This window comes from Panthera pardus, unplaced genomic scaffold (assembly GCF_024362965.1).
Source record: "Panthera pardus isolate Hobbes unplaced genomic scaffold, ASM2436296v1 HiC_scaffold_25, whole genome shotgun sequence".
Lineage (NCBI taxonomy): Eukaryota > Metazoa > Chordata > Mammalia > Carnivora > Felidae > Panthera > Panthera pardus.
The window spans coordinates 72,692,011-72,706,341 of NW_026526821.1; the positions used below are offsets into that span (position 1 = coordinate 72,692,011).

The 14,331-nt window shown below is 43.0% G+C and overlaps 1 protein-coding gene across 3 annotated transcripts in view; it reads left to right on the forward strand.

The window, feature by feature from the left end:
• SPTBN1 (spectrin beta, non-erythrocytic 1) overlaps window positions 1-14,331 on the forward strand; it is a 198,619-nt gene that overhangs the window by 131,337 nt on the left and 52,951 nt on the right. For all 3 annotated transcript variants that reach the window (XM_019421876.2, XM_019421932.2, XM_019422003.2), the window contains 5 exons: window positions 4,922-5,095; window positions 8,894-8,985; window positions 10,197-10,277; window positions 10,668-10,783; window positions 14,036-14,148. In XM_019421876.2, the coding sequence (XP_019277421.1) occupies window positions 4,922-5,095; window positions 8,894-8,985; window positions 10,197-10,277; window positions 10,668-10,783; window positions 14,036-14,148 (576 nt within the window). The remainder of the gene's footprint in view (window positions 1-4,921; window positions 5,096-8,893; window positions 8,986-10,196; window positions 10,278-10,667; window positions 10,784-14,035; window positions 14,149-14,331) is intronic.

Below are 14,331 nucleotides of genomic sequence, written 5' to 3' on the forward strand. Positions count from 1 at the left end.
CTGTTGCTCCAGGTGGCTTCAAGGTGACTTTGGAAACCCATGGAAAGTATCTGAGGAAGTAGGGGTTACCAGGGTGGAACAGCATGGCCCAGCTCCCAGGGGGCCTCCCAAACACCCTGCCAGAAATCCTCCCTTATGTTTTCCTCTTTTATTCAAGGAGGCGAAATTAGCTCTAGGAAACATTTGTTTTCTCTTTTCTATCTCTAGACTCTGACAAAAACACTGCCATTGTGATTATTCTGTAGTTCTGCAAATCCTGATGCCCTGCAGGGTATAATAGATTCAAACTCAAGGACGGGCAGACAGTGGAGGCAGAGTGGTGGCCTGGACACCATCCAGCTCCTTTGTTCTTTAAAGGCATTGGGTCCACTCAGGCAGATTTGCCCAAGGCCATACCGCTTCTCAGAGGCAGAGCTTGGATAAGTTGCTCTAATAAGCAATTAGAATTGTGTTGTCAGATGCTAGAGGTGGTTCTTTAGCCCTGTAATTTCTACTCTTTCCTTAGAGTCTGAAAAAAGATGGGTCTGGGGTGAAATGTAGGATGGAGCTGTGGTTGAAGATTTGGGACTGGAAGGGACCTTGGGAAGGGAAACAGGAAAAGTGCCTGCAAAATACAGGAACATGGGCCGTGTTGTGGGAGGAGCAGGAAAGCTTATTTTTGTAAAGTTTACTTATTTTTGAGAGAGAGTGGGAGGGAGGGGGGGGGAGAGAGAGAGAGAGAGAGAGAAAGAGAGTAAGAATGAGTGGGGGAGGGGCAGAGAGAGAGGAGACCAGAGAATCCCAAGCATGCTCCACACTGCCAGCGCAGAGCCTGATGCAGGACCCAAAATCATGAACCACGAGATCTTGACCTGAGCTGAAATCAAGAGTTGGATGCTTAACCGGCTAAGCCACCCAGGCGCCCACCTTGTTAAAATGATTTCCAGGAGGATCTGTAAAAATAGGCATTTCCTCAGAGGAACTCCCCCCCCCCCCCCCCCCCCCCCCCCGCTGCTGCTGCCACCACCACTTGTTTCTGAGTCACATATGGGTCTGGTATTGATCCTTGTCTCCACATTAATGGCATTTCAGACTGCCCCATCAGAAATGACCTACAGGACAGAAATGCACATGTTGTTGTGGGAACACACCAATGCCACACTAGAAGTTTGACAATAATTAATGGAGGCAAGACAGGGAGCACTCCATTTCTTGGCACAATCAGCTGCTCTTGGGGCGTGGCTTTAAGAAAGTGTTTATTACTGAGAAATGCACCCTTCCCCCCTAGTTCCATTGTGTTCAGTTTTCTCCATTGTTATCTCTTTTTTCCTTTTAAGAGGATGGAAGTTTAGTGATATAAAAATAGCTCTTAAAAAAATGAAAACTATCTGCTAGATGGGAACTGAGTCTATTTCCTTTCGTGTGGAAATGTGCACTGCTCTTGGTTCTCGGTGTAGCATGAAGACCGTGAGCTTTGGAATCCTTACCGGCCACAAAGGGACTAGCCATATGGATTACTCCATCTCTCTAAACCAGCGTGTTCTCATCCATAAAATGGTAATTATTATTCAGTGTTACTGTGAGGATTAAATGCAATAACAGTTATTAACCACATAACAGAGGTTAACATAGTAGGTCTATCAGTGGCCACCAAGAATTTTTAAATCTTGGGGGCTTTGCAGTTGTTTTGTTTTGTTTTGTTTTTGTGTTGTTTTTTTTTATATATTTGAGAGAGAGAGAGCGAGGAGGGAAGGGACAGAGAGATGGAGACAAAATCTGAAGCAGGCTGTAGGCTATGAGCTGTCAGCACAGAGCCTGATGCGGGGCTTGAACTCATAAACCTCGAGATCATTACCTGAGCCGAAGTCGGACACTAAACCAACTGAGCCACCCAGGTGCCCCTAAGGGGGCTTTGCAGTTTTAATGACCAATGTGTTTCACTGTATAGCTCTGTGAGGTCATTAATATTTCTTAAAATTAGTTTCCTGTAGTCATTTCTTGACGTGCCCAAGTATTATGCCTGAAAACATTTTATAGCCCCTCTGTGAAGCACACAGAACACAAGACTTGAAAACTGGGATACTTGAGTTTTAGTCTTGATCCTTACTCTCCCTTGTATCGTGCCACCATCCTTTAACCTCACCATGTCTTGTTTATTACTCTTTTGGTTTAGAAGGAGTTTAACAAGTGCCACCAAAGATGAGTGAGCTTCCACTGAGTGAAATGTGGGAAAGCGTTGGAGAAACGGAAAGGTGGTAGAATAATTTTTACTATATGGTAGTTAGCTGAGTTTGAATTAGCAGCTATAGAGCAGTAATAATATTTATTTAGTTTTCTTTTTTTTAATGTTTATTTTTGAGAGTGGGGGAAGAAGGGGGTGGGACAGAGGACTGGAAGCAGGTCTGTGCTGACAGTAGTGAGCCTGATGTGGGGTTTGAACTCAGAAACCAAGAGATCATGACCTGAGCCAAAGTCGGACGCTCAATTGACTGAGCCACCCAGGCGCCCCTATAGTAATAATATTTAAAATGTCTCTGTAAATCATGTTTCTCAGACTTGTTTTCTAATAAACTTTGAACTACAGAGTCCTCACTATTGCAGAAGCCCCAAGTGTTGAGATTTGGGTATTTTCATGTCCTTTCCCTTCTGTCAAGACACCAACCAGTCACAGTTTTCTCTACCACTTTTTCTTTTCATTCCAGTCCAGAATTTAATTTTGGGTGTCAAGATTAGAAGAGTGGTATTATCATCACTGTTTGGAGGCACATTTTCTTCTGGTTTTAAACTTGCCTTTCAAAAATTGAAGTATGTTAACTTTTCAACTTTTCAGGCTCTTAATGGGCAAGTTCTGTCTAGACCCTAAAAATTTGCTGCTGTCTCCAGAGAGGTGTGTTATACCTAAACACAGAGAGAGGGGAGAGTCCTCCCCCTTTTGTTTTAAGTAGAATTGTTGGGAGGAAGATACTTGAGGTGCCCTTTGCTGGTAACGAGACATTTTGTGTGTTTGAGAACGCTATAGTGATTAGATTACCATTTCATTTATGTAGCGGCCCTTTGAGATAATTACTGGTATTCTGATCAATTTATGGGTAAATAGTTGAGAAGTGAGGCTCTTATTTGCCAGAAAATGGGGAAATTGTAGCTTGAACATAGGTATTTTCAACATTACAGTTATCTTCTACACTCAACTGTCCAACAAAAACCAGCAGAGGGCTGGTTTGCTCGTGTCTGATGATTTAAAAGAGAAGAGGCCATGAGCAGTAGGGAAATTTTAGGGAAAGGGAAACTCCACCCCCGCCTTGGTTTGATTTGGGGAGAATTGCAGAAAAGAGGGTTGGTTCCTGAAAGTTTTCCCTTTTTTTTTTTTTTTTTTTTCTTTCCTTTTTCCTGGCTTTTGGAAGTTCATGAGGTTTGTATATTTTTTAACCATTTGAAGGAGTCTGACCATTTTACCTGAAGAGGTTTGTCTGAATTTTTTCTTCTAGTTCCTTCCTTTGTCTCATGCCCTGGTGTTTCCAATGGCTGGTGCTTTTCAGGGACTTAAGTTGCATCTGGGTCTCTAGTGAACCATCCATAGCTCATCTGGCATGGCCAGTCACATCCACATGGGGTCCCTGCGAGGTGGCATTAGACTTGATCAACCTGTTGGGAAGTGGACCCTTATCACCATCCTCCCTCACTCACGCTTTGTATATACATTCATGTGGAAAGGAGCACAGGTTCCACTGAGATTTTGTAGAGAGAGAATAGAGGGTTGGAAGGCCTTGTGTGTTTGCAATTGAGTTTTTCAAAATAAAGTCTGAAAGAACAGTGGTTATACCTGATGGAGCCTGGGAAGATACCAACAGCCCCCCAGTCTACTCCTTCCCCTTCTCTTTAGTTCCTTCCGATTCCATCCACGCTGTTTCTCTCACCCTCAGTTAGGAAATGACCTCTTCTGTCCCCTTTGAGGCACACTTGGGAGACTGTGTACTGCACTTAGTAGAATGGCCCTGTCCTCATTGCTCTGCAGGCCACTTTGGGATTGAAACAGCATGCATCAGCGGACCCAGGTCTTACTAGTCAGGTGCACAGTCATTGAAAAGAGATGAGAGGGAAAGGCCTCAGGACGCAAAAGGAAGTGTCAGTCTGAGGTGCTGCCTGTGCTAGAGGGGGTTGTGCTGGGAAATGGAAAGGAGGGGAGGGACAGAGCCAGGCGGTGGAGGCATGAGCTTGCTCTAGACCCCATAGAGCTGTCGACAGAGGCCCACAGAGAATTTCCTGTATGTGTGCCTTTGTCTTTTGTTTTACTTATTTAAAATGTTCACCTCCCCAGGGCCTCTTGGATTAGATATAACTGAGTAAAAAAAGAGACATTGAGGTATTCACATTAAACTACTCTCTCATTTTCTTTTCCTTTGTCCTTCTCAGGGGGTCACACCCTTTTTCTCAGCCCTTTGCGTCACTCTCACAAAACCGCCACTTGGAAATTCTCATTTGGTGGTGTATCCGCTTTTCATTTTGAGCCAGTCTTAGGAAACAGCCAAACCTGCAGGTAGCAAACCTACTTTTACATCTAAAGCAGTCAGAAAAATCATCGAGTGTTTTGCCCTGCATCTGCAGAAAACTGCATGGGTGGCAGCAGTAGCTCTGAAATCCTTGATGGAAATGGGGTTCCTTTCTCTCTAACCTTCCAGCTTCTTTGCTCATTTGTAATTGTGTCACTTGCATAATTAAACAAACCTCTGAAGAGTTATCACCATCCGTTAAGTAAACTTCTCTCTCATAAGGATGTTAGGTAGATACTGTCCTTGTACTGAGTATACATGTTTTTAATGTTTTGGTTTGGGTAGAAGAGTGCTGCATGAGCAGGCATGTGTGAACTCTGGGCAGTAGCTCTGAGCTGAGCCTGTCTCTGCCCCATTACATGATCTGTTTCTATTTTCTGCTCTCCTGTTTCTAGCCTAAACCCACCAAGGGACGAATGCGTATCCATTGTCTGGAGAATGTGGACAAGGCCCTTCAGTTCCTGAAGGAGCAGAGAGTCCATCTTGAGAACATGGGGTCCCATGACATCGTGGATGGTAACCACCGGCTGACCCTCGGCCTCATCTGGACCATCATCCTGCGCTTCCAGGTAGGGGCTTGGCCCCCAAGGTTCTGCCTTCTCCCTGGCTAGGAGCATCCTTGTGGAAATGGCATCCCCAAGTCAGGTGTGCGGAGCGCTGGGTCCCATTCAGCCACCCGTAGGCACATCGCAGCTACCACATCCTCCCTCAGTCTTGCTAGCCCCTGAAAGTCTTGGTTCTCTTGTCAGATAAGGGAGTTTCTGGGCTACATCCCCACCCATCGTTTCACTGGTACCTCCTGTAAACGTCTGGTGTCTGCCACTAGTCTTTCAGGACCAAAGATAAGAAGGATGTGGTTGATGCTGGGATACTGGTAGTAGACTATCTGAACTTCACCAGATTGTAGCACGTGTCGTGGAATATATTCAGGAGAAGCTGTTTAGGATTATGATATGTGTGTGCACTCTATTTTCACTTTCTCTTTCTCCTTTGGATGTGAGGAAGCCATTTTCAGGGGGAATATGCAAAAACCTTATGCTTGTTTGAATCGATGACAATTCTTTGGGTTTGTTATACTCGAGGGGAAGGCTCTAAGTATAGATCTCTAAAACCAAAAGGAACCTTCAAGGTCGTTCTGTCCAGTTTCTTTGTGAGGAAAAGGAGGAATCTTATCCAGGATTACAAAGCCAGTCAGGGCTGCAATGCATACTTCTGACCCTTTAGGAGAGAGCTCAGAATTTCAGCACTGTTGGAGCACCTCTGGCCTGATTACTGGTTCTTTCTCCAGGCAATGCTTCATGCTCTTGCTTTTCAATTAGAATTTGAAATGCAGGAAACACTTCTTAACCAAAGCGTCAGGTTACTCTGCAAACAAATGTCCTAACAATCCTGTCTCCTGGGTGGCTGTGTTCTCTGTGCCTTTCCTTCCTGTTCCACCCCTTTGATATAAAGTCTGATTGATTTTTCTAGCTAAGTAAAAATCTCACCAAAAAAGGGCAAAGCCTGAAATCAAATTATAGCTCTCTTTGTATTCTTCCTAAAATTCTGAAGTCAGCAGGTAACCAGTTGTTTTCTTTCTCATTTCCACTGGGAGTGGGTTTGAGTTAGCAGTGTTCTGGGTGTGTATGTGGGAGGAGGAGGTGGGAGCAAAAAGAGCTATCCAAAGAAACTCCCTGAATGGTGGTTCCCAAGTCTGGCTGATCATCTGACTCCTTGGGAAAGCTTTTTACTAATTCAGATTCCCCTGTCCACACTCCCAACTATTCTATTTAGGTGGGTTTAAGGAGGAACCACTGTTGAAGAAGACATCATGAATGGAGTTAATTACAACAACCAAAGACTCTATTTTGCAAACAATTCTTATGTAGGTTTCTGTCATTTAGTTCCTGAATGACTTGAAAATGAATACCATTAAATTCACTAATAATAGCTCTCATTCTCAGGCCAACAGAGGTGATATTAACAGCACCCTCCTTGAACCTCACCTCAGTTTTGTAGAGTAAAATGTTCTATTTCTGTTGCCTTTGGCCTGTAGGAATCAGAGCGTGGAGGGGCATCCTGATGGTGGCCTCTCTTCACATCGGGTCATTGCCCACGTTGGTGAGCTGGCACACGCAGCCCTTTCCAGGATTCTCAGCATGAATGGGGTTAAGTCATCGATTAATTAGCTTCCTGACAGCTTGCCTTTTTCTGTAATTGAACTTGTAAATGCTGATAGATACTTTCTCTCTTTTTTTTTGAGGCAAGAAACTTAGGCTGATGATGTCACTGCATGGCCTGCAGTGTTAGTGTCTTACATGACCTAGCTTCCTCCACCAGGCTTATTGAATCATCACCCATTTCACAAATATGTATTGATTCTGCGTCAGCCAAGGCCCAGGTTGCTTTCTGCCTCCTCTGTGAAGTTTCCCCACGTTCTACAGAAATCTCTTTCTCCCAGTTTCTGAATATACAGCCTCATCTTACATTCCCTCTTTGTGTGTGTCTGTGTGTGTGTGGCCCCAGAACTCCCAGGACATGGCCTGGCCTGTCTGTGCATAGTAGGTATCCATTAAATACTAATGATAACACACAGGTTTTATTCTGTCCCTTTAAAAGAGAGTGAAGGATATTGTGAGAAACTGGAATGAAGGCCTCTGAGTTTGCCTTGTGTAGATAGGGAGCTGTCTTCATTGCAGAAGAGTAGACTGTTTCTAAATGAGCAAGTGTGGAAATAGACTCCCTTCTTCACCCCGAAGCATAAGGAGGTTGACAGGGGTTAGTGTGTGGGATTTCACCTGTCTGTCCTGATGAATCTGTGTCTTATCCCTTGAGTAATGTTGTTCTTTCACATTTACTTTGTGCATAAGAACTCAGGATCCTAATGATAACGTTTGGAGCTTATGCAGACTCACCTCACATACTTACCACAGTTAAAAAAGGATTTTTTTTTAGAAGTATAATTATTTCAATTTGTAGGTGTTTTTCCTAGTTGAAAGTTTCTGACTTTTTCATCTCTTATTTATGTATTTTATCCTCCTCCTGTCTCTTTTCCAAAAAGAATGCTGGGGCACATCTCTAGATTAAATGGGAAGACCTTTAACAGGGACAAAGGCAAGGAAACTTGGAATGGTTAGAGCTAAAAGATGATGGAGGGCCTGCTAGGCCACCACCGTTTACCCCCACCCACCATCCCACATTGTAGTATAGGCAAGAACCTAAAGACAGAGGGTATATAGAGCATTTTTCTAAAATCACATAACTGGTAGATAGCCCCTAATCTAAAGAGCTATCATTTATGGATCTTCATTATGAAGTCAGCACTTGATATTCTTTCTTCATTTAAGTGCACAACAGTGCTGTGAGACAGCCACTGTTGCTGTTGCCATTCCTCAGATGAGAAGCTAAGGAACTTGCCCAGTGACACACAGTTGGTGGTGGAACCTAGTTTTAGACCTAGGCTGTCTGATGTTGGTGCCAGTAGACCAAGCTCTGTGTATGCTGTTGCGTTTATGCTGCCAGTGAGCAACTTATGAATGCAGACTGTCTTGGTCCATTTGGACTGCTATTACAAAATACCACAAACACGGTAGCTTACAAACAATAGAAATTCATTTCCCGCAGTTCTGGAGGTGAAGTCTGAGATCAAGCCAGCATGGTCTGGTGAGGGCCCTGTTCTGGATCACAAACTTCTCCCTGTGTTCTAACATTGTGGAAGAAGCTAAGGACCTCTCTGGAGCCTTTCTTATAAGGCACTAATCCTGTTCACGAGGATCCCATCCTCATGACCTAGGCACCTCCCAAGGGCCCCATCTCCTAATACCATCACCTTTGGGAGTTAGGATTTCAGTGTAAGAATTTGTAGGAGTCATAGACATTCAGACCATAGCACAGACTACAGAAACACAGAGTGTAAATGTGTGCTTTCTCCAAGAATTTGGGTCACTTTTTAGGAAAAGGAATATAGACTATCCTCTTCTATGAGTGACACACACCCTAGTGTGAAAAAATAATTGGTTATAAAAAACTGAACCAGGTATTTTTCTGGGATCTGACAAGGTTCAAGTTATTTACAGTGTGAACCACTGTGCTAGCTTGTAGTTGGAAAGATGGGCTACCTAGAGGTTAGAAGTGACTCCCAGTGGATAGTTCTGAGAAGTCATGCAGGTTAAGTAGTCTTCACTTCTTACCTCCATGCAAAGTAGAAAAGCTAGTTGGTGTTTCTGTTAGGTGAAGTGTGAAAAAGCAGTTTTCTTTGGCACAGTAAGTAAATCTGCAGGACTGGATTGTGATCTGAAGTTTACTCTTCATGTATAAGACCTGTTCTTCTCCAGCAGTCGTGGACAGCTTGACCATCTATTTGACTAATACTTCTTTGTAAATCTTAGATCCAGGATATCAGTGTAGAAACTGAAGACAACAAAGAGAAGAAATCTGCCAAGGATGCATTGCTGTTGTGGTGCCAGATGAAGACAGCTGGGTGAGTGTGAACTCACAGGGGATCAGGGGCCACTGTGCCCAGGACAAGATTCCGCTGCAGTCATCACTCCTGAGGTGTTGACAAGTATCTCTTCCACTGCTTCCATCGAGAAATCTTATTGACTCGTAAGCAGTTGATAGCTGACATTTTAGCTAGCTCACAACATGGAAGGAGTTTTGATTTATATTCTGGACCTGTCATCTCTGTAGTCACTTTCCCTCTCTTTGTTAAAGACGCTCCAGAGAGCAGTATATCTTGAATTTTAAAATCCAGAAACCATGTTTAGGAAACACATCCATGATATTTTTAAAAAGCAATTGTGGGTTTTCTCCTCCCTTTAATTTTTGCTGCTGTTGGAGAGCTTTGTGCGATAAACTTAAGAGTAGTCCTTATACATTATCTCAGTTTTCCTTAGTGAAATTTTAGTGAAAATACTTTTAGAGCACTGCCCCTGTTGTGTTGCTCACTAAAATTGCTAGGGTTCATGATACTTAGCACCGATTTTGGTTTAACTGGAGTTTTTGTCAGAACTACTTTGAGGACAGTTATAACTCTAATGGACATGATCAATTAACAGTAAGCATGGAGCCCATCAAGAGTATATGTCTAATAAGGGCATCAACTTAGTTATAAACCTTTAGTCAACCACAGATACAAAGTTAGTAATGTCCAGTATGGTACAGAATAGCTCAGTGATGAGGGGTAGGTCTCAAACGTAGGGAAGTTTTTCAGGGAGATACTTGGTTTATAAGACTTTATTCAAGTCAGTGATAATAAGCAAGAAAGCCAAGTGTCATGTGAATCCCAGCTGCTTCCTCTCCCCAAGTAGCGTGTGAATTCAGATCTCAGTGACTGCAGACTCCTGATATCTTTGCTGACAGAGTAGAAGGCCAGTGAAAGCAGAGAGGCCTCTAGGCATCTGGGTTGTGGTCATTTTTTCCTCTTTAAGTGTTGTTTTTAAATCTAGGACACAGTTCACAGTCTTTTGGCCAGTTGACTTACCAAGAAAGAAAAGCCATGTGGATGTGTATTTTTTTATTTTATAGCATGCTGAAGTTGAAACAGTGTTTGCTCTAATTGTCCTTTTGACATTTACTGCCTCAACATTTTTACAGTGCTTACAAACTTTTTCTTAAACACTGCATTTCGTGAAATTGTAAATTTTATTTAGTAATTCTGTTGATTTTTCTCTTGTGCTTGGTCTCTGCTAGGTACCCGAACGTCAACATTCACAATTTCACCACCAGCTGGAGGGACGGCATGGCCTTCAATGCCCTGATACACAAACACCGGTAAGTCAGATCCTTAGGAATCATGCTAACAATTTGGGGGTAGAATGTTGACACTCTTCTGTTAGCAGATCTGGGTGACTTTTGATCCTCATATCCATTGCCTTAGATGTTGCACCACGGTGAGAATTCTGCATTCCATGTGAGGAAAATGTGAGAGAATATGTAAATTATCCCAAACAGACAAGTTTGCCCATTATCTATCTTCAGCTGTCTTAATAAACTTTGAAGTGTTTATTCAAAAATCAGATTTCATTGTTTGATGATTAAATAATATTATAGAGTATTACTGTAAGGGGTGATTTCTACGGCTTTTGGAGTAATGATCGCATCTCATTGGTCACGTGTTTTCAAGCCATAGTTTTTGTCATGTTCCACTGTTGTTCTGCATAGGCCTGACCTGATAGATTTCGACAAACTAAAGAAATCCAATGCACACTACAATCTGCAGAATGCGTTTAATCTGGCAGAGCAGCACCTTGGCCTCACTAAACTGTTGGATCCGGAAGGTACCGTGAGGGATGAAAGGTGGGATGGTATTGGGGGGCTTATATAAAATCTGCTTTCTGTCAATTTGTTTTATTTGTGTAGTGTGCTTTGGGAATTATTGAAGGAAGAGGAGCTTAATTTTGGGGTGGGAATTACTTGAGGATTTGTGCAAAGGATTCTGTTTAAAAAGGCCTTGAAAGATGAGTATGGTTTAAACATGATGGGAAGGGGAGGGCTTGCTAGGCAGAGGTGCTTGTGTGAGCAGAGGTATGGAACCAGGAACTAGGAAGGTGTGTTTGGGGACTAACAGTTCATTGGGAATGGTGTTTAGAATAATAATAGGAACTACCACTGGAAAGGTGGGTCAGGGCTCTACAGGCTAAAATTTTTAGAGATTATTCAGCAGTCACTGGAAGTTCTTAGAAGCTGTGCTCAAGGAAGAGAACTGCCATAGACTCTCAGCAAATGTTTGTTGACTACTTTCATCCCAAGGTGGCAAGCAGCCATGGGGGATGAATGGGTGCAAGACTAGGGGTGTGGGCTGGGGAAGGTGCCTCCTAGGAGGCTGTTCAGTGTTTGCTGTGAGCAAGAACAACTTAGGTGAAGAAGGTGCATCAGGAAAGGGGAACATGTGAATGGAAGAAGTGTTAAGACTTAGTCCCTTCCTACGGCTGACCGTTTCTGCCTGAAACCACTGTCTCCAGTCTCAGTCCCTGCAGCAAGACCCCAGAGACTGACTGCAGGTGACTTGGAGTCGACTGGTGTGGGGCATTCCCTCAGGCCATAACTCCCTTAGTTCACACAGAATCCTAATTGTAGGATTTTAGCGTGAGCTGTCATAGGTACTTTTTCTTATTTTGAAAAGCATTTGAAACATAAGAGGATTTGTTTGTAGTGCTGGAGCTCTTTAGATCATGGCTCTCAGCTGTGAGCAAATATTACAGAGAAAGCTGTGAGTGAAAGTTTAAAGTTCTTATAAATATAGAACAGGAAGTTGAACTCCCCAAGGACAGATTGAGGTCATGAGGCTGCCAAGCAGGCTTGCTCTTTCCGATGCATCAGATTCCCTGATAAGTTCACTATACAGGAAGTGGAGATAAAATTATCTTTGTGCTAACCCATTAAATGATTTCTTAATATAAACAGAAAACTAAAATTCCTTGGGCTGTGATTAATCTTCCTTCTTAACCCCTACTTTAACTATGGGAAGACATTCTTCTTCAGCTGTAGCTCTTTGTGCTTTGCTAAATAACCTTTTTTTTCCTACCACTATGACAGATATTTTTTAAATAACTTGCTCATTCGTTAATCTTTCTAATCACTTCCCAGTATGGAAAAGGGGATTGATGTTTCCCAGATCACAAGACAAGGAGCTAAAAAAAGGCAGTTGATGTCACTTGTCCGGTTTGATCTTGATTATTAGTTGTTCTTAGCTATTGTTAGTTGTTGAGTGCCCCAGAGAGCATCAGCTAAGATAAGATTGCAGTTTAGTTACAAAACCACAAGGTTTTTGCCTGCTCACATCTTCCCAGTCATGTTGACATTTTGTGTTTATTGTATTGTGTACAGAACCAGCATTTTTTTTCTGGCCTTCATCCATTTCTCTCTCTTTGGGGCATACTTGAATGGGGCTGAGCCAGATGCAGAGTTGGCCACAGGGACTCTGGGGGGGAAACAGTAGCTGCTCTGCTGGCCCCCATTGCTATCAGCTGCTTCGGTGACACTGGCAGGGAGCTTTCCTGCCCTGTGCCCTAGTATTCTCATCTTAAAAGTAAGAGAAACAATCCTGCCTCACACATGGGCGCCAGAAAGATAGAAGGCACGTGTGTGAATGCATTTTGAAAAGCAGCCTGATTATCCTATGTGTTATTCATCCTATGTGTTCTCTTCTCCATCTGTCCTGAGTTTAATACTTCACTTGTATTGCCATACCTCAAACACTTGCCATCTTCATGCATTTATTCCCCCTCTTAGTGAATACTTTCTGACTACCCACTTTGTGCAAGACAACACACCAGGAATTTGAGAGGTGGAGCAGCACCAGGCTTACCAAGACACAGGGTTCCTACCCTTGGGGACTTAGTCTTGTGAAACAAAGAAAGTGTGTATGAGTACTGAATTATAATACCTGGCAGAGAATGGACTGTGTGTCCATGTAAACAGAGTCCTTAAGGGAACTTAGGAGAGAGACACTAATTCTGGCTGTAGCGATCAGAAATAACTGTGTTGGGGTGGTAACTTCAGGTGGAGCTGAAGGTTAGGAAGAAGGTGATGGCGTGGGGAAGGATGTCTTAGGCAAAGGGATATTGTGAGTAAAGGGAAGGAGTATTAGGAATTGTGGAATGTGTGTGGGGGGGGGTTGTTGAATAGCCCCCTTATGCCTGAGAATAAATAGTAGGCTATAGAATTAGAAATGTCTAGAACAGTGGTTGGGTCTTATAGGGAGCCTGATAAATACTCGATGGATGGATGGAATGAAGGGAAGGAAAGTTATGGCAGAGGATTAAGGGGCTTAGACTTTATTTCTGTAAATTGTAGGGCACTTTTGAGTAATTTTGAGCTAGGAGAAAGAGTGTTCACAGCTATGCTTCTGGAAGATCAACCAGGTACAGTGTGTAAAGTGACTTGGGTGGTAGGGAAACCCAATGAGGAAGCTATTGCTTCATATCTGGTTATGTGACCATGAGAGTCTGAACCATAAATGACAGTAAAGATTCCATAAGTAGAATCATCTGGACTCAGATTTGGTGACTAACTGGATAACAGGTAACAACAAGGTAAAGATGTCCAAAGACTGAATGATTGGAAGAAATTCAGGTGGCATTGGCATAAATGAGGATTCAAGCAGCACAAACCCAGTTTGGGAGTAGAATTGGGCAGGGAGATGAACGTGGTATGCCTAGATAGTAGCCACATTGCTAAGAATTCTGACGTAATTCTTACTGTATTCTTCATTTTTCTCTAGTTGTTTTGTGTACATGTTGTTTTCTTCATGGCTTGGGATCCTGAAGAGAAAGGATCATGTCTCTTAAGACTTTTATGTCCTTATTGCAATAGTAGAAGGCATTCGTGAATATTCATATCATAAAAGAATCAGTGAGATGGTTTCATCCTCATTAGCCTTGTAATTACTGCACTGATGGCAGAACTCTAAGTATAAAAATTGGAGACACTGACCTGTGTCAGTATTAGACGGTCATTCTGGGTTGTTGCTGCTGCCTGGGTGGTAGCACTCTGAGCAGAGTACTGAGGAAATCTTCTCCGGGTTACAGATATCAGTGTGGACCACCCTGATGAGAAGTCCATTATCACTTATGTGGTGACTTATTACCACTACTTCTCTAAGATGAAGGCTTTGGCTGTTGAAGGAAAACGAATTGGAAAGGTGAGTTCACACCAATTTTATAAGTTGTGAGACATGATTAAAGCTCGTGTCTTAATGTACTGCCACCGAGCACCTTGTTCTCCTGTGCACTCATCAGTTCAGCCAGCAGCAGCTTGTGGTGGACACTTCTGGTGGCAGAGAAGTAGGCAGGAAGCCTCTTTGTCCCTAAGAGTAACAGGAGGT